The 23,256-nt window shown below is 39.1% G+C and overlaps 2 protein-coding genes across 2 annotated transcripts in view; both read right to left on the bottom strand.

Moving 5' to 3' along the window:
- Positions 1-15,822, bottom strand: part of LOC117526849 (stromal interaction molecule 2-like) — a 42,061-nt gene extending 26,239 nt beyond the window's left edge. The window contains 1 exon segment of the mRNA XM_034188927.1: positions 15,408-15,822. Coding sequence (XP_034044818.1) covers positions 15,408-15,531 — 124 coding nt within the window. The 5' untranslated portion in view covers positions 15,532-15,822.
- Positions 15,823-17,621: 1,799 nt separating this feature from the next.
- Positions 17,622-23,256, bottom strand: part of LOC117525609 (recombining binding protein suppressor of hairless-like) — a 29,751-nt gene continuing 24,116 nt past the window's right edge. Inside the window, exon 11 of the transcript XR_004565100.1 lies at positions 17,622-17,632. The gene's annotated coding sequence lies outside the window, so the exon portion shown is untranslated. The remainder of the gene's footprint in view (positions 17,633-23,256) is intronic.

Below are 23,256 nucleotides of genomic sequence, written 5' to 3'. Positions count from 1 at the left end.
TTGAAGAGGTCATGTTGCCTTATGCTGAAGAGGACATGCCCTTGAAATGGGTGTTTCAACAAGACAATGACCCCAAGCACACTAGTACACGAGCAATATCTTGGTTCCAAACCAACAAAATTAATGCCTCGCAGATGTGAAGAAGTCATGAAAAACTGTGGTTATACAACTAAATACTAGTTTAGTGATTCACAGGATTGCTAACAAAGCAGTTTGAACATAATAGTTTCGAGTTTGTAGCGTCAACAGCAGATGCTACTATTATTATGAACACCCCCTTTTCTACTTTTTTTTTACTAATACCCCAATTTCATAGCCTTAAGAGTGTGCATATCATGAATGCTTGGTCTTGTTGGATTTGTGAAAATCTACTGAATCTACTGGTACCTTGTTTCCCATGTAACAATAAGAAATATACTCAAAACCTGGATTAATCTTTTTAATTCACATAGCACTACTATTATTCTGAACACTACTGTATATTTGCACTCTGACAGTGTTCACATTTTTTTTCCTTTTCCTTTTTTTTTTTTTTTTTTTTTTGGCCCATGTGAGACACAGTTGAGATGCAATTCTGCTGATTTGTCCGGAGTGTGAATGTTAATTCTGGGTTTAGGGTCACATCCATACTGAAAATGTCCAGATGTTAGAGGATGAACATACTGATGAATTCTGTCAGGTCTGCAGCAACCTAGCAGGCTTTTATTCTGAAAGACAGGCTGTGGAAATGCATATTGGTCCGACCACTTTGCTGTTTTCACGACTTGCATCCTCATGAAAAAATACATCAGTATGCCAAAGACGGAAGGTCAGCTCTTTCTGGATTTCAGTTGATGCTCCAGATACACAAACACACAGAGGCCACTTTCCTTTTATTATATGTATAATTCTGTGGAAGATTGAGCCGATAAAAATGGAAGACTACCTTCGCTAATTATTCTTGCAAATCATAAATACCTGTTGTCAGACAAAAAATATTCAAAATGGGATTTTTTTGGGGGGGTGGGAGGAGGATGCACGAGCAGATTATCTAATCCTTAGATCCCACCCAGACTGTCTTTGTGATTGGCCTTTTCAGATTTGTGCTGATATCTGAAGGGCTGTCAGGCACCTTCATGTGGGGTAAAACCAAAGCTCCTCTTTCACTTTCCCCATCCAGCGTAACCCTGTCAGCAACTTTTCACTTCTGTCAGAATTGAACAAAATGATTTTCTCATCTTGGCATTTAGAACATCTTTGCTGAACCAATTTAAAATTGTCTGTGCTCTGTGGTAAGTGAGTGCAGTGTTGCCAGGTCAGCTTTGACCACCAGACCTTTGACCCCCTAATGCAATTAAACTCCACAGTCACTGTGACAAAAACAGGCTGTGACTCAACACAACTAGAATATTTTTATCTATGCATCATCTGTCTCTATTCCTAATTCCCACATATTCCCAGTTCCCACAGATGAGCCTACTGCATTATGGTTAAACTCGTCTTCTGACTAATCCTGAAATCCATTACATTTTCCAAATAAATGAGCCACTTAATGAAAAAAATCCAACACAGTTTAATTTGCTGCCATTTAATTTTTTTAAAAGACTGTAAAAACAAATGACTTAATATTTTTTAAAGTGTGTTCCAACTTTAGGGAATGAGGTTCTGTACAGAAGAATTAGTAACTCTGATACCGTACACATGGAAAGTATTAACAGCACTTCACTTTTTCCACATTTTATTTATGTTACAGCCTTATTCCAAAATGGATGAAATTTTAAAAATTCTCCACACAATGCCCCATAATAATACCCCTCACAACAGCTTCAGATGAACTTTGTGATCTTCAGCTCGGTGCGCAGACGGCAGGGCCACGGCGCTGGAATATCGCACAAAACACTGGAAATATACTTTTTTGCTGCTTTTTTCTGATGGGAATGTACTTTGGAGACACTATGATGAAATAAGATCGAAAGCAGTGAGGCTTTTCTGGAAAGATCAGCAGCAGGAGGAAAGATCACTGAAGCCGCAGGTCACGAGCGCAGCTTCCCCGAGGCCTCGAGCAGCAACTGCGGACCTATCAGCGCGGATACACCAAGGCTGCGCGCCACCAGTGCAGCACAGATTCATCCCGGCTCACGGTGACCAACAACACAGGCAGATAACATCGGCGATTGCCAACAAGCAACGACCATGGGGCCTAAGAAGGTTCTGACGGCAGAGGAGGGTGATGACATTAAAAAGTCTCTGGACTTTTTATCGGAGGAGATTTCTGTTGTGAAACTGCAGCAGAAATCAATCATGGATCTGGTGGAGGAGGTAAAGGCGTTATGGCTCCAGAACGCCGAGAAAGACCAGCATCTGGTTCATTTGGAAAATCGAGTGGCTGAATTGGAACAATACACCAGAATTAATGATGTCATCATCACAGGTCTTTACATCAAACCACGGTCCTATGCACGGGCGGTGATAGATGAGAGCGGAGGGGAGCCCAGTGAGCAGGAGGTAAGCTCTGTGGAGCAACAGGTGGCTGACTTCCTTCAATCCAAAGGTATAGAAATGGATTTGAGCAATATTGAAGCGTGCCACCCTCTGCCCCGGAGAGATGACGGTGACAAACGAGCCGTCATCATGAGATTTATTAACAGAAAACACAAAACCGCACAGTTAAAACAAAGAAGAAAATTGAAAGGGTCAAACGTTTTCATCAATGAACATCTGACCAAGCGAAACGCCGACATTGCGAGAAAAGCACACTTCTTAAAGAAACAGGGAAAAATACAACACACATGGACTTCAAACTGTAAAATATTCATTAAATTGAACGGAATGCCTGAACAAGCAAAAGTCATAGTAATTAGAAACATCGAGGAGCTGGACAAATATGAACAATAAGGTATGAGGACTCAAACACAACACAGCACCATGAGACAGACTGGAGCAACCTATTCATCCACATCATCTACACCCGGAGACAAGGGGGATATAATGACCAAAAAAACGATCTGTTTATTTCTGCCCAGGAGCTCTGCCTAGAAACATTTAATTATAATAATTCTGCTAACCGCCCCTACGAATCTGATAATGATCCAGATTCCTTTTATTGTGAGAATATCGTGCGACAGTGCAAATATTTCAAAGAAGAACAATTCAAAGATTATAAAATCAACGATGAAGATTTTTCAATTATACATTTCAACAGTAGAAGTCTTTCTCATAATACATCCAGTATTAATGATTGCTTGAAAACATCCAAAAAAAGTTTTTCAGTTATTGTAATTTCAGAAACATGGTTAACTGAGGATAATAAAGATCTAGTATATCTTGATGGTTACGAACTGTTCCTGCTTAATAGGCAGACGAGAAGGGGCGGAGGCGTTGCATTGTATGTACGATCAGATTACAATTGTAAATTAGTTAACAACTTGTCATTTTCAGTGGACAACATCATGGAATGTGTTACCGTAGAAATTACATTTATAACCTCCAAAAGCATGGCATTTACAGAGCTCCTGGGGCAAATATTGACACCTTTGAGCACTTCTCCTTTGCTGAGATAATCCATACCACCTCACAGGTGTGCCATATCAAGATGCTGATTAGACACCATGATTAGTGCACAGGTGTGCCTTAGACTGCCCACAATAAAAAGCCACTCTGAAAGGTGCAGTTTTATCACACAGCACAATGCCACAGATGTCGCAAGATTTGAGGGAGTGTGCAATTGGCATGCTGACAGCAGGAATGTCAACCAGAGCTGTTGCTCGTGTATTGAATGTTCATTTCTCTACCATAAGCCGTCTCCAAAGGCATTTCAGAGAATTTGGCAGTACATCCAACCAGCCTCACAACCGAAGACCACGTGTAACCACACCAGCCCAGGACCTCCACATCCAGCATGTTCACCTCCAAGATCGTCTGAGACCAGCCACTCGGACAGCTGTTGAAACAATCGGTTTGCATAACCAAAGAATTTCTGCACAAACTGTCAGAAACCGTCTCAGGGAAGCTCATCTGCATGCTCGTCGTCCTCATCGGGCTCTCGACCTGACTCCAGTTCATCGTCATAACCGACTTGAGTGGGAAAATGCTCACATTTGCTGGTGTTTGGCACGTTGGAGAGGTGTTCTCTTCACGGATGAATCCCGGTTCACACTGTCCAGGGCAGATGGCAGACAGCGTGTGTGGTGTCGTGTGGGTAAGCGGTTTTCTGATGTCAATGTTGTGGATCGAGTGGCCCATGGTGGCGGTGGGGTTATGGTATGGGCAGGCGTCTGTTATGGACGAAGAACACAGGTGCATTTTATTGATGGCATTTTGAATGCACAGAGATACCATGACGAGATCCTGAGGCCCATTGTTGTGCCATACATCCAAGAACATCACCTCATGTTGCAGCAGGATAATGCACGGCCCCATGTTGCAAGGATCTGTACACAATTCTTGGAAGCTGAAAATGTCCCAGTTCTTGCATGGCCGGCATACTCACCAGACATGTCACCCATTGAGCATGTTTGGGATGCTCTGGACCGGCGTATACGACAGCGTGTACCAGTTCCTGCCAATATCCAGCAACTTCGAACAGCCATTGAAGAGGACTGGACCAACATTCCACAGGCCACAATTGACAACCTGATCAACTCTATGCGAAGGAGATGTGTTGCACTGCATGAGGAAAATGGTGGTCACACCAGATACTGACTGGTATCCCCCCCCCCCCCCCCAATAAAACAAAACTGCACCTTTCAGAGTGGCCTTTTATTGTGGACAGTCTAAGGCACACCTGTGCACTAATCATGGTGTCTAATCAGCATCTTGATATGGCACACCTGTGAGGTGGGATGGATTATCTCAGCAAAGGAGAAGTGCTCACTATCACAGATTTAGACTGGTTTGTGAACAATATTTGAGGGAAATGGTGATATTGTGTATGTGGAAAACGTTTTAGATCTTTGAGTTCATCTCATACAAAATGGGAGCAAAACCAAAAGTGTTGCGTTTATATTTTTGTTGAGTATAATAAATAAGAGAGAGATTATCCTTCATTTTTTCATATTAATAACAACATCACAATTGATAACAACAAGTCCATTGCTGACCACTTTAACGAATACTTCGTTAATGTGGGTAAAAATCTTGCAAGTAAAATTGATTCATCGACTAATAACTTCTGGGTAAATAATTCAACATTTAACAAGTCTGTTTCAATGTTTATTGGTGGTACTGATCAAAGGGAAACACTTGATCTGGTTCATGGTTCAAAAAGTAAGAAATCGACTGATTTCAATATTTTGGATATGGCTTTATTAAAAAAATTATTGATTGTATAGTAAAACCGTTCAGTTACATTTGCAATATGTCTCTTAGTACGTGTAAATTTCCCTCTCAAATGAAAATAACCAAAGTAATACCTCTGTTTAAAACTGGTAACAAACACACCTTTTCTAATTATAGACCTATATCACTCCTGCCACAATTTTCTAAAATTTTGGAAAAAATATTTGCTAAAAGATTGAATGATTATTTATTGAAGCAGGACATAATAAGTGAAGAACAATATGGATTCAGAAAGTTTCGAACTACATCACAGGCTTTGATGGAGTTTGTGGAAAGTATAGCAACTGCAACTGACAATAAACAATACACAGTAGGTGTTTTTTTTTTTTGTTTTTTTTGCAGAAAGCATTTGACACGATTAACCATGGAATATTATTAACTAAACTGCAGAAATACGGAATCAGAGGTCTGGCATATGAATGGATAACTAGTTATTTACAGGGCAGATTTCAGTATGTTCAATTTAATAATACAAACTGAGCTCAGGGAAGTCACATGTGGGGTGCCGCAGGGTTCAGTGTTGGGTCCTTTGTTGTTTATATTGTATATAAATGATATAAGTTGGGTGTCGAGATCACTGAGATGTGTCCTTTTTGCGGATGATACCACTGTGTTTTGCAGTGGTGATAATCTTGAACAGCTTCTGGACATGGTGGAGAAAGAACTGGAAAAGTTTAAGGCTTGGTTTGACGCTAATAAGTTGTCACTCCACCTTGGGAAAACCAAATGTATTATATTTGGAAATATTTGGAAATAAAAATGTAAAAATTTAACCATAAACAAGGAAATTGAGCTAGTAAAAGAGAACAAATTTTTAGGTGTTGTAATCAGGGCTTAATTTGAGGGGGAGCAAGCCGGAGCGCACTCCGGAACCTCGGACGTGCGCTCCGGAACCTCTGACGTTGGCTCTGCCAGCTATTTATACTGGATCCGTGATCCGCCACCTCTCTTGACTAACAAAATATTTTAAAAAATCACCGCGATTGCTCTCACTGCCAATCACACTGCCACCCTCTTGTCTGCTGTGTAGAATTGCGCCAAATCTGGCAACAGGTCCAGAGGCTACGCTCACTGTTTTGATCCGGATGTTGACCGTAGCCGCAGAGCTCCGTGGCCACCGAGAGAGGACTTGGATTCTTTGCGGGTCCCGCATCCGTACCCCTGGAGGCAGTGAGTGAAGGGAGAGCCGCGCATTGTGTTCTGCGTGTGTCTGTTTATAATCTTCTCGCACAGAAGAAAAAAGACAGTGTTTACACAAGAGAGAAAAGTGAGAAAATGTTAATGCCTGTTTGAGAAAAGTGTGTAGTGAGGGGTTTTACAGCCTTAAAACATCTATAATAAGTGTAAAAAATAGCGCTACTTTGCGGATTTCGTTTATTATGCCGAGATCAGACGCTACAAATTCGTGGGGGTCACGTGGCGACGGATGCACCTCCTTCGCCCAGTGTGTCGCTCTGCTTTTGCTGCGAAAATTCGCCCCGGTGCGTCATCAAATAGGAGGAGCTTCCATTTCGCTCGGCATCAAGTCATCATGACGGACCTTTCACACGGAGCGAGTTGTTGTGAAAAGCTCCCAATACAGAGAGTATCATTATTTGCTGCAGGAGCTGCATCTGGATGACGGCTGCTTTAAGCGATGCTTCCGCCTCTGTGGGACCCAGTTTGAGGACCAACTGTCCCGTTCACGCGCGCACATGTAAACAATAAAAAAAAAAGAAACACCGCTTCTTGCTGCAGCTCGCTCCTCCCCCCAAAAACTCTGTCATAATTGTGTTTAGAAACCAGTCACCATTTGTTTTATTATACATCTGTGTAGTTAATTAATAAAATATTGTCCACACAGACGATTCGCTCACGCGCACGTAAAAAAAAAAAAAAAGAAAGAAAGAACGAAACTCCGCTGTTTGCTGGGGCTGCTCCTCGCTCTTTCCCCCAAAAAAACTCTGTCATAACTGTCTTTAGAAACCAGTCACCATTTGCTTTATTATACATCTGTGTAGTTAATAAGTAAAATAATCTCCATGGGTGATTCCCTCGCGTGCGCACGTAAAAAAAAAACTCCGCTCCCGCTGCTGTGGGGCTGCTGCTCGCTCCAAAAACTCTCTCATAATTGTGAAATAAAGGACAAAAGAGACATAAGTCCTGCTCACAGGCTGCTACCAGAGACAGGACATGTTCACATCCTCAGTCAAACTCCAGACATCTCTACATCACTACATATTCAGTCCCTGATTGATCATCGCGGTCCGACGAGACGAAAATTTCAGATTTTTCAACTTGGGGAGGAGGGCAACACGACGTGACGTGACGCAATATCGTGCCACAAACATGCAAAATGCTCAAAATCGCTTCACTCGCGTTGCGGTTTGGCGCCAAAACGCGTCCTTACATAGGGATTACATGGCAACCTGTGGCTGCAGTCGCTCACGTCGCGCCCGGTGTGAACGCGGCAATACACGCCCAGTTTATTTTCGGTGTGGTGCACAGCGTAATTCGCAACCCCCCCCCCCCCCCCCTTTCGTTTTTCTGCACCGGAGCCACCCATCCTCTGCGCTCCGGGACCTCCCACTTTACAAATTAAGCACTGGTTGTAATTGATAATAAACTTAGCTGGAAATCACATATAAATTATGTCAAATCGAAATTGTCAAAAACTATTGCCATTCTGTATAAACCAAAGATGCACTGCTGCAAGAAGGGTTACTTACCTCATATCATTCTCTGATGGTACCATATATGACATATTGTGTTGAGTATTGTGTACATGAATTGAAGTGTAATTGAATATTGAAGTGTATGTCTGTGTGTTGATATGTATTGTGCTGTGAATTTGTGTTTATGTTATTAAGACTGTTAGAATTGTTGGACTTGTACTAGCAGGGGTGGGCGTTGATAAGCTTTGCTTCTGCCCACACCCTTTCGGACTCACAGGCTTTGTTTATATAATATTCATGTTATTTGTATGTTTCTGTTCTTTCGGATTTGTGTGTGCGTGCCGAATAAATTCATTCATTCATTCATTCATAATGACAATGTGAAAAAAGTTTGTTTTTTTCTTAGATTTTTGGAATCTATTAAAAATAAAAAAAACAACAACTAAGAAATCACATGTAAACACAGTAAGTATTCACAGCTTTTGCCATGAAGCTCAAAATTGAGCTCAATTGGATCCTGTTTCCACTGATCATCCTTGAGATGTTTCTACAGCTTAATTGGAGTTCACCTGGGGTAAATTCAGTTGAGTGGATCTGATTTGGAAAGGCACACACCTGTTAAATGTTATCCATTCTTTGTGCTCAAACGCCAAAGTAGGGGCGAATCCAGATGGAATGGGGGCGTGGGGGAGGGATGTGCCCCCCTCACAACACCCCTAGATTAAAGGTCCAGTTTTGAAGCCTTTTTTTACTACAACTACTAATACTACTTAAAATAATATTAATTTCTACAAGTAAAATATTTAGAGAGAATTTAAATGTTAGAAAAATGCTAGAATGAATTTAATAGTTACATTTATAAACAATGTAGGTTCGAAATTGCAAGTTTTACTGTTACAGTGCTGTCAACAGTTAAATATGAGGTCAAGAAAGAGGTCTTTATTTTACTTTTTATAAAACAAGTATTTATTTTCATTGAAGTCAAGAAAGGGTGACTATAAAGTAACTTTTGGCAAAACAGGTATCATTGTCATGTTGAAGTGGCAGAGTGTTGTTGTCGGCAGCTGGGAAAAGTAACTAAAAAAGTAACTAGTAATCTAACTTAGTTACTTTTACAATTGAGTAATCAGTAAAGTAACTAAGTTACTTTTTCAAGGAGTAATCAGTAATCAGTAATTGGATTACTTTTTCAAAGTAACTGTGGCAACACTGTTAAGGACCTTTCCCAAGGACCCTTTGCGATTTTCTGGTCTAGCCGGGTTTTGAACCAAGGATCCTCTGATCTGATTAGTCACTAGACCATGACCTCCCCGACTGATTTGTCATTGATTTTCTATTGTCATTGATTTTGTTGCTGCTCTTGTTGATTTTGTTACTTCAGTTATTAGAGGTCCAAGCCCACCATGGGTTAGAAAAACCAAACTTAGCAAGTAGATCCAAAATTACCACTGCTACTCAAATTTTAAAAATTACCACCACCACCCTCATGGTGGTGTTATAATAACCACGTTTACCTTTTGGCTAATAACTCTTGAACCATGAGCCGTACAATTAAACTTCTTTTTTTGGATACCTTTGGTCCTTCTCCACCTGGGGGGGCTACAACCACTGCAATAGATGTTTGGCAATAACTACTGAATCCTACATCTTAGAATTGCAGTTCTTGCGCTCAGGCGCATCTATCCATGTTGGCCCCACCTACTTCCATTTTGTTGCTTTGCAGCCATTTTGATGTATTCCTACTCATCACTAATACCTATTTTGCTCAGACATTGTTAGTGTGACAGCAATGAAACTTGTCACATCGCGTCGTCAAGGCACCCACTACTCACAATTTTTTTTTTTAGGATACACAGACAGGGAGATTTGCCACAGCCATTACTTGTACAGTTCGAAATGCGCAAACAGGGCTTGGACCTCGACAATCGCTACTTGCAGCTATATTTGCCATTGTTATTGTTTCTGTTGTCATTATCTTTGATGTTATTACTGTTATTCTTCTTGTCATTGTTATTGGTGTTCTTTTATTGCATGTGTCTTGTTCCTATTTTTACTGACTTTGTTGCTATTGCCATTGACTTTGTTATTATGGTTACTGTCATTATTATTCTCAATGTTGCAACTGCAGTGGCGGGCACAGATAACCAAAAAATTAACTTCGATAACAGATAATCAGATAACTGAAAAGTTATCTTTGATAAAGATAAAACGATAAACCACCCAAAAATGTATCGGAAGTTACAGATAACCAATAAATTCCAGTATTGTCTCTGGTACATTTGCAACTACTAATAAACTGAATTTGAGTTTTAACACCATGATCGCTTCTGGTAGCATCAAAAGCAACAACAGACCCAAACAATGAGCCCACACTTTGTCTTTGAACATCTTGCCCCCTGCTGGAAGCTCTTGTTTACTACATGACTTCCAGCACAGAAGCCAGCTGGGAGCAGCCACAAAGCCCAGCTCTCTACCCAATCACAACGTTCCGGTCAGGCGGAGGTCTTGGAAAATTAAGCAGTGCTGACTTATGGTTTTGATTTATAAATAACATTAATACCAATAGAATAACTCCATTAATGTCAATTCTGTCATTTGTACAAAGTTAAAATATAACATATATCTTTTAATGTTGAATAATGCACTAATTCTAAGGTTTTGTAACAAACACAAACAGATCGCAAAGGATTCTGGGTAAAATGTGCCTCTGCTAAACACTGATTGGTTCAGTCATTCATTTTTTAAACCAACACGTTAATGTGACGTGTGTCGTGTGTTGGTGTTTACAGATAAATGTGCTTTTGTAAAATATTCCATTTTTTTATTTGTAAAAACAGGCATTTTTACGGAGCCCTGGAAGTGTCATCGCAAAATGTTTTGCATGTGGAGAGAATGTGCGCTCATTTTATTATATTGTAAAACGTGCACTTAATATTGTCTTGACACATAAATGTTGGCTATTCACCCTATTGACATTTCAAATCCCGCAAAACCTCGGAGAGTTTGCTGTGCTGCGAGATCTCAGTAACACTGAGAACTGCATTGAGACGCTATGATCACGCTGCACTTTAATCGCTGCACACAGACAACACCATTAACATCACAACATAAAACTATTTTTATATTGTGCCTAAAATGCTCGTGAATATATTCTCTGGGATTATAGATGTTGTTATTGTGTTTATTTTATGTAAACATGCGAGAATCACAGGCTGTCTCTCTGTTATTTTCAATGGGAGCTGCTGTGAGCTACAATTCTCCTTTGCCTGCAGAGGATAGAGCGGTTTCTTCTTAAAGCAGCTCTTCTCTGTTTTGCAGAGGGTAGACCAACACAACAGCTACAAAACATTTAACAGGTAGGTGCTCAAGTGATTTTAAGTTTTATAACTATTTGTAGCTGTTCAGCTTTATTTACCACATTATCGGTCTAGACAAAAATTTATCGCAAGATAATTTGTCCGATAATGGTTTTCAAAGTTATCTAAAAAGACAATCCGATGATGAAAACATTATCTTCGATAATTATTGGTTATCGGATTATCAGAACTGTGCCCACCATTGTGCAACTGAAATTGCCTTTCTTATTGTGTTTGTCATCCACATTATTGATGTCATTGTTATCCTTATCATCCTTGTTATTGTTGTTATATTACTCTATGTGTCTTGTAATTGTTGCTATTATCTTTGATTTTATTACTCTTGCCATTGACTTTGTTACAGCTGTCATTGTTACTATTCTCAAATCTGCAATCATTACTGCTATATTTGTCTTTGTTATCATTGTTGTGATTCTCTCTATCATTATTGTTGCAGCTTTCACTGATGGTTGTGGCAGAGTGGAGCTATTGGTCCCTTGTCTAAGGATGCAGCCTGTCTGAGGAAGAAGCTTGACCAATCTGCATATGAATGTTCTTTGCCATCTGGGAAGATTTTTAGGCGACAACTGCCAATGAACTATAATCTGACTTTTTCTGTTCTTGTTTTGCATGTTTGAAAACTCTGTGTTGTACTTTGTTTATTTTTATCTTTGTTGTTGTTTGAGTGGCCAAAGCAGCGGGTCACCCCTGTGAGTCTGGTCTGCTTGAGTTTTCTTCCTCAAAAAACGTGAGGGAGATTTTGCTGACCACTGTTGGCCATGTGTTTGCTCAGGGAGGTCAGTAAGGACAGCCCTTATGCTTGTAAAGCACCTTGGGGTGACGTATATTGTGATTTGGTGCTATATCAATAAATTTAATTGAATTATTACTATCATTGTTATAATAGTTGTCCTTGTTGTCATCACTGTTATTGTTTCTATTTATCATTGTTTTTATTCTTATCATCATAGTCATCATTGTTGGCCTCATTCTTGTCATTGTCACTTAAGTTTTTTTTTTTTTTACATAACACTACACTTTACATAACAGTAAATGTTATAAAGATGTTATAAATGTAACACTATGAGCATCCAACACCTATTTTCATGATTAAAAACCTGTTGTATGTCTACAATGACATCCTAAACAATGCTACCTTTTACATTTAACCATTTTTCCATGGTGAGCTGTCATTCAAGTTGATGGTTAAAATAAAAAAGTCACCTGAAAAAGTGAGACTTCTGATCAAACTTACAAAAATAAAATGTCTAAAATTTCCAAAGTGCTAGAAATGTTTTTGAGCATAACCATAAAGATTTAAAAATGCTAATTGTTTCTACAATATGTTGTTTTAGCTTCTTATATCTGTAAGGACACAATCAGCAAACCCTTTTCTTCCGCTTGAAAAGTGGAAGACAAGTGTGTTTGTTTCCTCTAAAAAAAAAAAAAAATCTGCATTAAAATTGACTAAATGTGTTTTGATTTTATTATAGTCAGGATGGCAAATCAATCGCTCTAGTATGTCAAAAATAAGACTAAGTTTTCTTGATCTTTTTGAGTAATGAAGTAAGAAATTTTCACTTTTGTCTAGTTCCTGGGTTAAAACCATAATTTCCCATTTCTTCACAACCAATCAAAAGAGAAAAGAGTGGTCTTGACCTCCAAACTTTGGTTTTGTGGTTAGGACAATGAAATTGCAAATTACCCAGTTTTCGCATTCACTGAGTGGTCACTACTAATTTCTGGAAAAGTTAAATCCATTTGTCAGAGTTGTGGTCATCATATTTTCTTTTTGTGATCATGTCAAAAGGGTTCAAACATCATTTCAAACATAATACAATGTTGACAAAGCAATTATATTTATGAAAACCTTCCTTATTTGTACAGCTTGAGCAAGAACGTTCAAGAACAGGAGAGTAATTTACTGAGGTTTGAAGAATCTCCTTTGTTCATGAATATTTCACTCTTTAATCAAAGAAAATTAAACAACCTTGTGGAACATTCCAGAAATGTGTAGAATACCAAAAAATGTTCTAGTATCATTGAGAAAACCCACAAGAATCTCATGGAACTTTCTAGAAAATACCAGAAATCTGTAGAACAGTGAAGAATATTCTTAAGAGATCAAGAAGATTCCAGAATACCATCATGAAAGACTGAGAAAGTTCTGGGGTGTTACATGACAAATATTTAAACAGGGGTTCATAGGCCAGCATTCAGTCAAGCTCGGACTACCTGAGAAGATACACCAGAAGAAGAGAGATGGCATCAAGAGGCGGCAATCATTCTCCAGATATATTCTGCTATATCTGTGGCCAGTTCATCAAGAAAAGAGCAAACAAGTTTTCTGTGACAGCATCCAGCAAAATGTTTGAAGCCTACAAAGCTTATTTTGGAATGCCAGTTGGAGACCAAGATAAGAATTGGGCACCTCACTTAGCTTGTGAATATTGCAAGAAAACACTTGAAGGTGAGAAAGTTATGTTTTGTTGAAATATTGTATATTGTATTATATTATATTGTATAAAATATTGTATGGTAAATATTGAATGGTCAGTCGCAGCTGATCTGCTCTGTGTAAGCCTGATCCCGTCAGATCTCAGAAGCTAAGCAGTGCGGGACCTGGTTAGTACTTGGATGGGAGACCTCTTTGGAACACCAGCAGCTGTGTGTGTTTAGTTGTGTCAGGAAGGGCATCCGGCGTCAAACCTGTGCCATATATCAATGCGGATCTGGTTGTATCCACTGTGGCGACCCCGAACGCAAAACAGGAGTAGCAGAATGGACAACAACAACAAATGTTGAATGGTCAGTCATTAAACAAATATTTTCACTCTTTTTGCAGGATGGTACAGAGGAGAAAAGAGAGCAATGAAGTTTGCTGTTCCAAGAATATGGCGTGAACCCACTAATCATTCAACCAACTGCTACTTCTGCATGGTGGTTCCTTCCAAACGCCGAAGTGGGAAGAATGCACCTGCTATTCCTTATCCTGACATTCCATCTTCCATTGCACCAGTGCCACATAGTGCTGAGCTTCCTGTACCTTCACCTCCAGAAAGAAAACAACCATCAGAAGAAGAAAGCACTGAATCAGAAGATGGGGAGAACAGTGAAGTGGACTGTGACATTACAGATAGTTTGTTTTCATTGGACCACAAGTCAAGAAAATCATAGAGTGCCCTGAATTTCCAAAGAAACTACAGCAAAGGAACAGGAGGCATGGAAAAGTTTTGTTGATGTCCATGGGTTTCTGGGCAACCACAAGGCTGACAATTATGTGGAACTGGTTGAGACTTTGGTGAGAAACTATGGCCAAATGGGCTGTAGGATTCACTGAAGGTCCACATTCTGGATGCTCACCTTGACAACTTCAAGGACAACATGGTTGCATACTCAGAAGAACATGGGGAGCGCTTCCACCAAGACATAATGGACTTTGAACACAGATATCAGGGATCTTACAATGAAAACATGATGGGGGACTACATTTGGGGTCTGATTAGGGAAAGTGATTCCTTGCACATTCGAAAATCAAGGAAAACTTCATTTCTAACTTTGTAAAATTGTTTTCAAATGTTTGAAAATAAACCTTGCTGCAGTTATGTTCCATATTTTAGTTTTATTGTGAAAAAGTCAGAAAATTGTCAAAATAGCTGTTTTGAGGGGATAAAATTGCTGTGCAGCCCAAAAACCAAAGTCTGGAATGAAAAATGGGCTTTTTCTATTGTTTTGCAACAAATGTAGTTGGAAAAAGACACTTATTTGCCAGGAACAAAAATCGTGTTACACAGTGTCTGTCTTTATTTCACTGCACCTCATACTACATGTTTGGCATTAAGGTGGTCACACTGTTGAGAATGAATTCCGTTCAGTACTTTCTGAGTTATCCTGCAAACAAATAAACACCAGTAAAAGCATTACCTCCTTGGCGGAGATAATAACACGTGGTGGCCTGTAGTAACTTTATCAAAGTGTGGAAAATATCAGCCCCTTTAATAATTTGATTCTGATAGCAGAAAAGCTGCTTCTGTTCCACTCTGGCCCTCGCCGGCTCGTTTTACCATCTTTACGCACGTACCTGCCGTGTCGAAGCCTGCGCTCCCGCCGGGAAAAGAGAATCCCTGGAGCTCTCCTGCGCCATGCGCGGCCACCAAGACCGCAGCGGGAAAAACCAGCAGCAACACGACACAAAGAGGCAGCATGTCGGCCGGATCGTTACCTAGAATACGGAAACTTCTCTGGAGCCACAAAATGCGCGGAGCCTCCACAACACCGCGCGCATCCCAGCCGGCGACACTGAGAAAAGAGCTGAGGATCTGTGTGGCTATTAAAGGTGCAGCCACAGGAGAGATGTGATACTCAGGGTTCTTTGAGAAACCAGAAAGACTGAACACCTATATATTAAAAAAAAAAAGTACAGTTCAAACAACTGCAAAAACAAAATAAAAACTTTCGCAGTGATGTGCTGCCGTCCACACACAAGAAGGCCGTGCGTAAAAACACTCAAAAACACGTTATTCCAGCAGGAAAAGACCGAATCAGGTTTTGAAATCCATACTTCGCCTCATTAAAAAAACATCGAAAGAAAAATTACATTCATTAAATCCAATTTATAATAACCTGGAAGGCAAGTGCGCAAGAAAACTGGATGCGTAAATGGAAACGCAAGTAAATTGTTCGTGTGCGTAAAAGACTGAAGACAGAGATGTGACGTTACCTACGACACCGACTGCCTGCGTCTCTTTTAATATGAATATGTAACAGCTGCACTGCAAAACCAGAGGTCCTTCAACTTAAAATATTTGAGGAACCTGGCAAACTCAAGCAACTAACATACCTGATACACCAGTTTATTTGGTTGATATTTGAAATCTTATATTAAAGGATAAGTTGGCCTTTATTAAGGCTGTGGTTATTTTTTTGGGTAAAAAAAAACTTATATATGCATGCACACACACACACACACACACATATACATATACATATATATATATATATATATATATATATATATATATATATATATATATATATATATATATATATATATATATATATATATTAGGAAGGAATGTATGAGCAGTAGGGCATCTGTACCAGAAGTTACAAAAATGCTGAAGCTACCACAAAAAACCAAACAACAAAAAAAAACAAAAAAAAACAAAACAAAACAGAAATAAAAAAAAAACATATATGCATGGTTGGATGTACTGCCAAATTCTCTGAAATGCCTTTGGAGACGGCTTATGGTAGAGAAATGAACATTCAATACACGAGCAACAGCTCTGGTTGACATTCCTGCTGTCAGCTTGCCAATTGCACGCTGCCTCAAATCTTGCGACATCTGTGGCATTGTGCTGTGTGAAAAAACTGCACCTTTCAGAGTGGCCTTTTATTGTGGACAGTCTAAGGCACACCTGTGCACTAATCATGGTGTCTAATCAGCATCTCTTGATATGGCACACCTGTGAGGTGGGATGGATTATCTCAGCAAAGGAGAAGTGCTCACTATCACAGATTTAGACTGGTTTGTGAACAATATTTGAGGGAAATGGTGATATTGTGTATGTGGAAAAAGTTTTAGATCTTTGAGTTCATCTCATACAAAATGGGAGCAAAACCAAAAGTGTTGCGTTTATATTTTTGTTGAGTGTAGATACGTATATACTTTACAAACATAAATATATACATACATATACACAGTCACTTATATACATACGAGGGCTGTCCGTAAAGTATAGGTCCTTTTTATTTTTTTCAAAAACTATATGGATTTCATTCATATGTTTTTACGTCAGACATGCTTGAACCCTCGTGCGCATGCGTGAGTTTTTCCATGCCTGTCGGTGACGTCATTCGCCTGTGAGCACTCCTTGTGGGAGGAGTCGTCCAGCCCCTCGTCGGAATTCCTTTGTCTGAGAAGTTGTTGAGAGACTGGCGCTTTGTTTGATCAAAATTTTTTCTAAACCTGTGAGACACATCGAAGTGGACATGGTTCGAAAAATTAAGCTGGTTTTCAGTGAAAATTTTAACGGCTGATGAGAGATTTTGAGGTGATTCTGTCGCTTTAAGGACTTTTCACGGTGCGAGACGTCGCTCAGCGCTCTCAGGCAGCGTCATCAGCCTGTTTCAAGCTTAAAACCTCCACATTTCAGGCTCTATTGATCCAGGACGTCGTGAGAGAACAGAGAAGTTTCAGAAGAAGTCGGTTTCAGCATTTTATCCGGATATTCCACTGTTAAAGGAGATTTTTTTAATGAAAGGGGACGCAGCCGACGCGGCGCGGCGGCACAGGAAAAACACCTCCGTGTTGATAACCATTTGTAAAATCCAGGCGGCTTTTGATGGCTTTCAGTGGAGTGAGTATATGAGAAATTGTTTATCAGCTGGAGATGTTCCAACTTGTCCTCAAGGCTTCCAACAGAGGTGTTTTTCCTGTGGCGGAGCGTCGCGGCGGCTGCAAGCCGACGCTGCAATCCGCCCGCACGTCTTTCATTAAAAAAATCTCCTTTAACAGTGGAATATCCGGATAAAATGCTGAAACCGACTTCTTCTGAAACTTCTCTGTTCTCTCACGACGTCCTGGATCAATAGAGCCTGAAATGTGGAGGTTTTAAGCTTGAAACAGGCTGATGACGCTGCCTGGGAGTGCTGCGCGACGTCTCGCTCCGTGAAAAGTCCTTAAAGCGACAGAATCACCTCAAAATCTCTCATCAGCTGTTAAAATTTTCACTGACGACCAGCTTAATTTTTAGAACCATGTCCACTTCGATGTGTCTCACAGGTTTAGAAAAAATTTTGATCAAACAAAGCGCCAGTCTCTCAGCAACTTCTCAGACAAAGGAATTCCGACGAGGGGCTGGACGACTCCTCCCACAAGGAGTGCTCACAGGCGAATGACGTCACCGACAGGCGTGGAAAAACTCACGCATGCGCACGAGGGTTAAAGCATGTCTGACGTAAAAACATATGAATGAAATCCATATAGTTTTTGAAAAAAATAAAAAGGACCTATACTTTACGGACAGCCCTCGTATACATCTACCCATATCTATATATCTACATACGCATATACATACCCACACATTCAAATATACAATAAGTCCTACTTATAAATTGAACATTCCATATAAATCAAATTATATTTGCTTCTTTATGATACTTAGACATAATGTTCTTTTTGAGTAGTTTCTTAAATCTCACTAAGGTACTACTCATTCTAACCTGTGTTGAACATTTGTTCCATTTCCTCACCCCAACCACAGACACACAAAAACCCTTTACATTTGTTCTTACTGGTGGTTTCATAAAAATTGCACAACCTCTTAACTATATCTGGATTCCCTCAATCGGAACAGACTCTGGACATGTCTCGGTAAGGCTTGGTTTTTCGCTCGAAATAAAGTTTGAATTGTAATGTAATCGACCAAATCAATGAATTTTAATAAATTTAAAGACCCAAATAGAGAATGAGTTGGTTCACGATATTGTTTATTGCAGATTATTCGTATGGCTCGTTTTTGCAAAAGGAATATTGGATTGGTATTTGATTTGTAAGTGTTTCCCCATGACTCAACACAATATGTCATATATGGTACCATCAGAGAATGATATAAAGTAAGTAACCCTTCTTGCGGCAGTAGGTCTTTGGCTTTATACAAAATGGCTATAGTTTTTGACAATTTTGATTTCACATAATTTATATGTGGTTTCCAGCTAAGTTTATTATCAATTATAACACCTAAAAATTTATTCTGTTACTAACTCAATTTCCTTATTGTTTATAGTTACATTTTTACATTTGGGTGCCTGTTTATTTCCAAATATAATACATTTAGTTTTATTATAAATGTAAAATTAAGAATTGTTTCATGGTTAGTGATGGATGGACTGTGTGCGGCAACTTTTACTAAGTTTTAATCCTTATGATGGGACTATTCTTAATATGTTACGGTTTTAGTTAATGTCTCATTTTTCTCTTGTCTGTGTATTTTGTATTTGATGTATGTGAATATGTTATAATCTTATAATTTACATGGTTTTTAATTCTTCTACTGGAGGCTCAATAAAATCAATCAATCAATTAAAGCACACATAAAGTAACCAGCACTAAGTCCATTCAGTAATAATTTTAAGTATTTTAGACAGACATTCATAATACTCTTTGATTTAATGTGATCAGAATAAAATTACACTAATTTGGATGCAATTTCTTTTCCCTATGGGCTTGAAATGCTTGTATCATTCCAGTGAAGGTATTTACAATTTTTTTTGGAAAACATTTTAACTTAATAGGAAGAATATAAATACAACTAATGAAACCTAAAAGTGGAATGAAAGTAACTAAATACAAGAGAAGTGAGTCAGGCATAGCAGTACTCACAAACTAACAGTTTGAAGAATATTCAGTCCCTGACTACCCCATATGTAAAAGTGTCCCTCAGCAAGGCATTAAATCTCAAAGTGCTCCTGGTCCCAGGCTGATAATAATTGTAGATGGTGGGTGTGAAGAAAAGCACCTGGCTGTAAAAGCTTCTGCCAAGACCGTAAAGATAGGAACTGCAGAGTGAACACATTACCTCTCAGGACACGGCAAATAGATGCAGCTCATGAAGCAATTTTTAATTTTAAAAATCCTTCCAGTGACCACAAATGAGGGTAAAAAAAAAAGTCAATTTCCACTATTATTAAAAGAAAACTAGTTAATACTATTTAATACAAAATAAATAAAAGCCTGTATTGATTTAACTGCATAGCAAAGCCCATTAAATAATGATAACAGTCCCCCCCCAAAGTGTCTCATGATGAACCCTTCTAAAAAAAAAAAAAGACCCAAACTATCTGGTGTTGGGTTGTGATTAATTACGTGAATAACAAGTCAACAATGTCACAAAATGTCTAGTGTCAGGTCGGGATTAATTATGTGAATAATAAGTCAACAATGTCAAAATGGCCCAAACTGCTTGATGGCCAGGGGAGGAGGGGAAAAAAAAGAAGAGGAGGAAAAAAAGAAATGGAGGAGGAGTGGCTGGGCCACTCAAGGACATTCACAGAGTTGTCCTGAAGCCACTCCTTCGATATCTTGGCTGTGTGCTTAGGGTCATTGTACTACTGAAAGATGAACAGTCGCCCTAGTCTGAGGTCAAGAGCGCTCTGGAGCAGGTTTTCATCCAGGATGTCTCTGTACATTGCTGCATTCATCTTTCCTTCAACCCTGACTCGTCTCTCAGTTCCTGCCGCTGAAAAAAATCCCCACAGCATGATGCTGCCACCACCATGCTTCACTGTAGGGATGGTGCCTGGATTCCTCCAAACATGACGCCTGGCATTCACGCCAAAGAGTTCAGTCGTCTCATCAGACCAGAGAATTTTGTTTCTCATGGTCTGAGAGTCCTTCAGGTGCCTTTTGGCAAACTCCAGGTGGGTTGCCATGTGCCTTTTACTAAGGAGTGGCTTCCATCTGGCCACTGTACCATACAGGTCTGACTGGTGGATTGCTGCAGAGATAGTTGTCCTTCTGGACAATTCTTGTTTACCTCCCTAACTAAACTTCTCCCCTGATCGCTCAGTTTAGATGGACGGTCAGCTCTAGGAAAAGTCCTGGTGGATCAGAACTTCTTCATTTTACAGATGATGTGTGTCTTTCCAAATCATGTCCAATCAACTGAATCTATCCCAGCTGGACTCCAATTAAGCTGTAGAAACATCTTAAGGATGATCAGTGGAAAAAAGATGCACCTGAGCTCAATTTAGAGCGTCATGGCAAAGGCTGTGAATACTTACGTATATGTGATTTCTTAATTTTTTTATTTTTAATAAATTTGCAAAAATCTCAAAAAATAACTTTTCACATTGCCATTATGGGGGTATTGTGTGAAGACGTTTGAGGAGGAAAAAAAACAAAAAACAATTTCATCCATTTTGGAATAAAGCTGTAATAAAATGTGGAAAAAGTGAAGCACTGTGAATACTTTCCAGATGCAGCGTACAAATTATTATGGAATATATAATCATATTTAATCAAATTTAATCCATTACAAACTTTGAGAGTTCTTCAGCAATAGCTGCCTCAATGAGATATCCAAAAGTAGAGCCTTATTACTCCTGAAAATGTGATGAAATATGATAGTCATTTACTTTCTAACAACTGTCAGAAACCTTTGAAAACTTCAAACAACAACTTATCAAAAGTAGATACTTTATTGTTAATAATGATAAAACCACCAAAATAAATTATGATAATGATGGAAGTATTCCAGCAAGTGCAGGGTTTTACATTTTTCAGAATGGTGAGTTCAGGAACAAGAGTCAGCTCTATAAATGAATAGTTGTGATGTTATTAAACTTGTAAACTATAATTTCAGTAAGATTTGGACTTTTATCCCCACCCCTCCAAAAAAGGGAAAAAAATGGCTTAATTATCCCAGTTTTTGGATAAAATGAATTTTGTTTCTATTTTGTGGCATTTTTTACAGTTTCATACAGTTTTTCATAAAGTGGGGTGGAGCTTTTCTTGTTTCATGAAAGGACCCGTTGATGCATACATGACACATGGGAAACTGCATCGGTTGTCAGTCACATCCTTTACTTGAAACTGTCAAATTACAGAAAAGGACTTTACAACTTAAAGCACTTCAGGAAGTTAACAACAAAATATACAGAGGCTTTTAGGTATTAGTATTATGTTGAGATTTTGTTGGCTTTTCTTTTGGATTGTGATGTCATGAAACACTGTGCCCAAACATTTTTTTTTTTTTTTGGAAGAAGGAATGTTTTGTATTGACATACATGTCGTTTTGTTGAGAAATTGCATTTACAAACTAAAAATGCAACTTTCAGGTCTCTGGCCCCACCCATTGATAAGTAATCAATCTGTGATTTATTACTAATTAAAACAATTTTTGATGATGAAATTATTTCTAACTGGAGTCTTTAAACTGTGTGAGTTGATTTAACTCAGCTTTTACAGTGCGCATAATATACTTACAAAACAGTTCTATAAAAAAACAAAAAAAAAAAACAAAAACCAAAAAACTCCTTTTTGACAACATTTCTGATTGCTTTGATTGGAGGATTATATGAAGGTCCAGCATGAACATCTGTAGAATTCAAGAGAACTACTATCTCCTGATAAGCGTTAATTTTAACAAATTTTCTGGAGATGTGGAGCTGGACTTCATAGTGATTGTCTCACAGTCTATTTTCACGATCCTAAATTATTAGTGGAAAATCAGAGCAGCAAACAGACCTCAAAACCACTCGCACACACAGGAACAGCAACAAAGCATCAGGTTTCATTCCAGCAATTCTGCTCCCAGTTTAAAAATAGTGGGACAGCTTTAACCTTTACGCTGCAGAGCCTAATAAATGTCCAACATGGCCTCAGTAAGGTCTCTGGAAAGCTACAGAGAGTGCATTTTACATCTCAATCTCTGACTGCAGCCATGCAGGGGTTGAAGACAAAATTATCGGTATATCAGTTGGCAGATATCGGCTGGTAAAATCCTTTCACCAATATATTGACATCAGGTTTACGTTTGCCAAAACGAAAACTTTTATTTTATGGAATCAACAATGTAGAAAAACACTGAATGTTGGAAGTGGTGTCATTACATAGTTTGTCCAGCAGAGGGTGCTCCAACAGCTGTGATTACAATGCAGTCAAACATGCCGAGACCCCCATCACCCCTTGCTCACATTAACTATAAGAGATAGAGGAAAAACTACTAGCTGCCATTCATTTTCAATCAGAGTGGGCATTTTACCCTGTGTCATTACACTGCCTTCACTCAGAGTGGTCAGTCACACTGTGTCACTTATATAAAACAGACTTTTTGTTTATTTTGTCCCTGCCTAGCTAGCGGCATAGCAACCACTTGTCTCTCGTGACGTACGTTGGTTGGATGATGGCCATTCATTAGTTTTCT

Source organism: Thalassophryne amazonica, chromosome 15 (assembly GCF_902500255.1).
Source record: "Thalassophryne amazonica chromosome 15, fThaAma1.1, whole genome shotgun sequence".
Classification (NCBI taxonomy): domain Eukaryota; kingdom Metazoa; phylum Chordata; class Actinopteri; order Batrachoidiformes; family Batrachoididae; genus Thalassophryne; species Thalassophryne amazonica.
The sequence above is the reverse complement of the archived record's forward strand: the minus strand, read 5'-3'. Positions and strand labels throughout refer to the sequence as shown.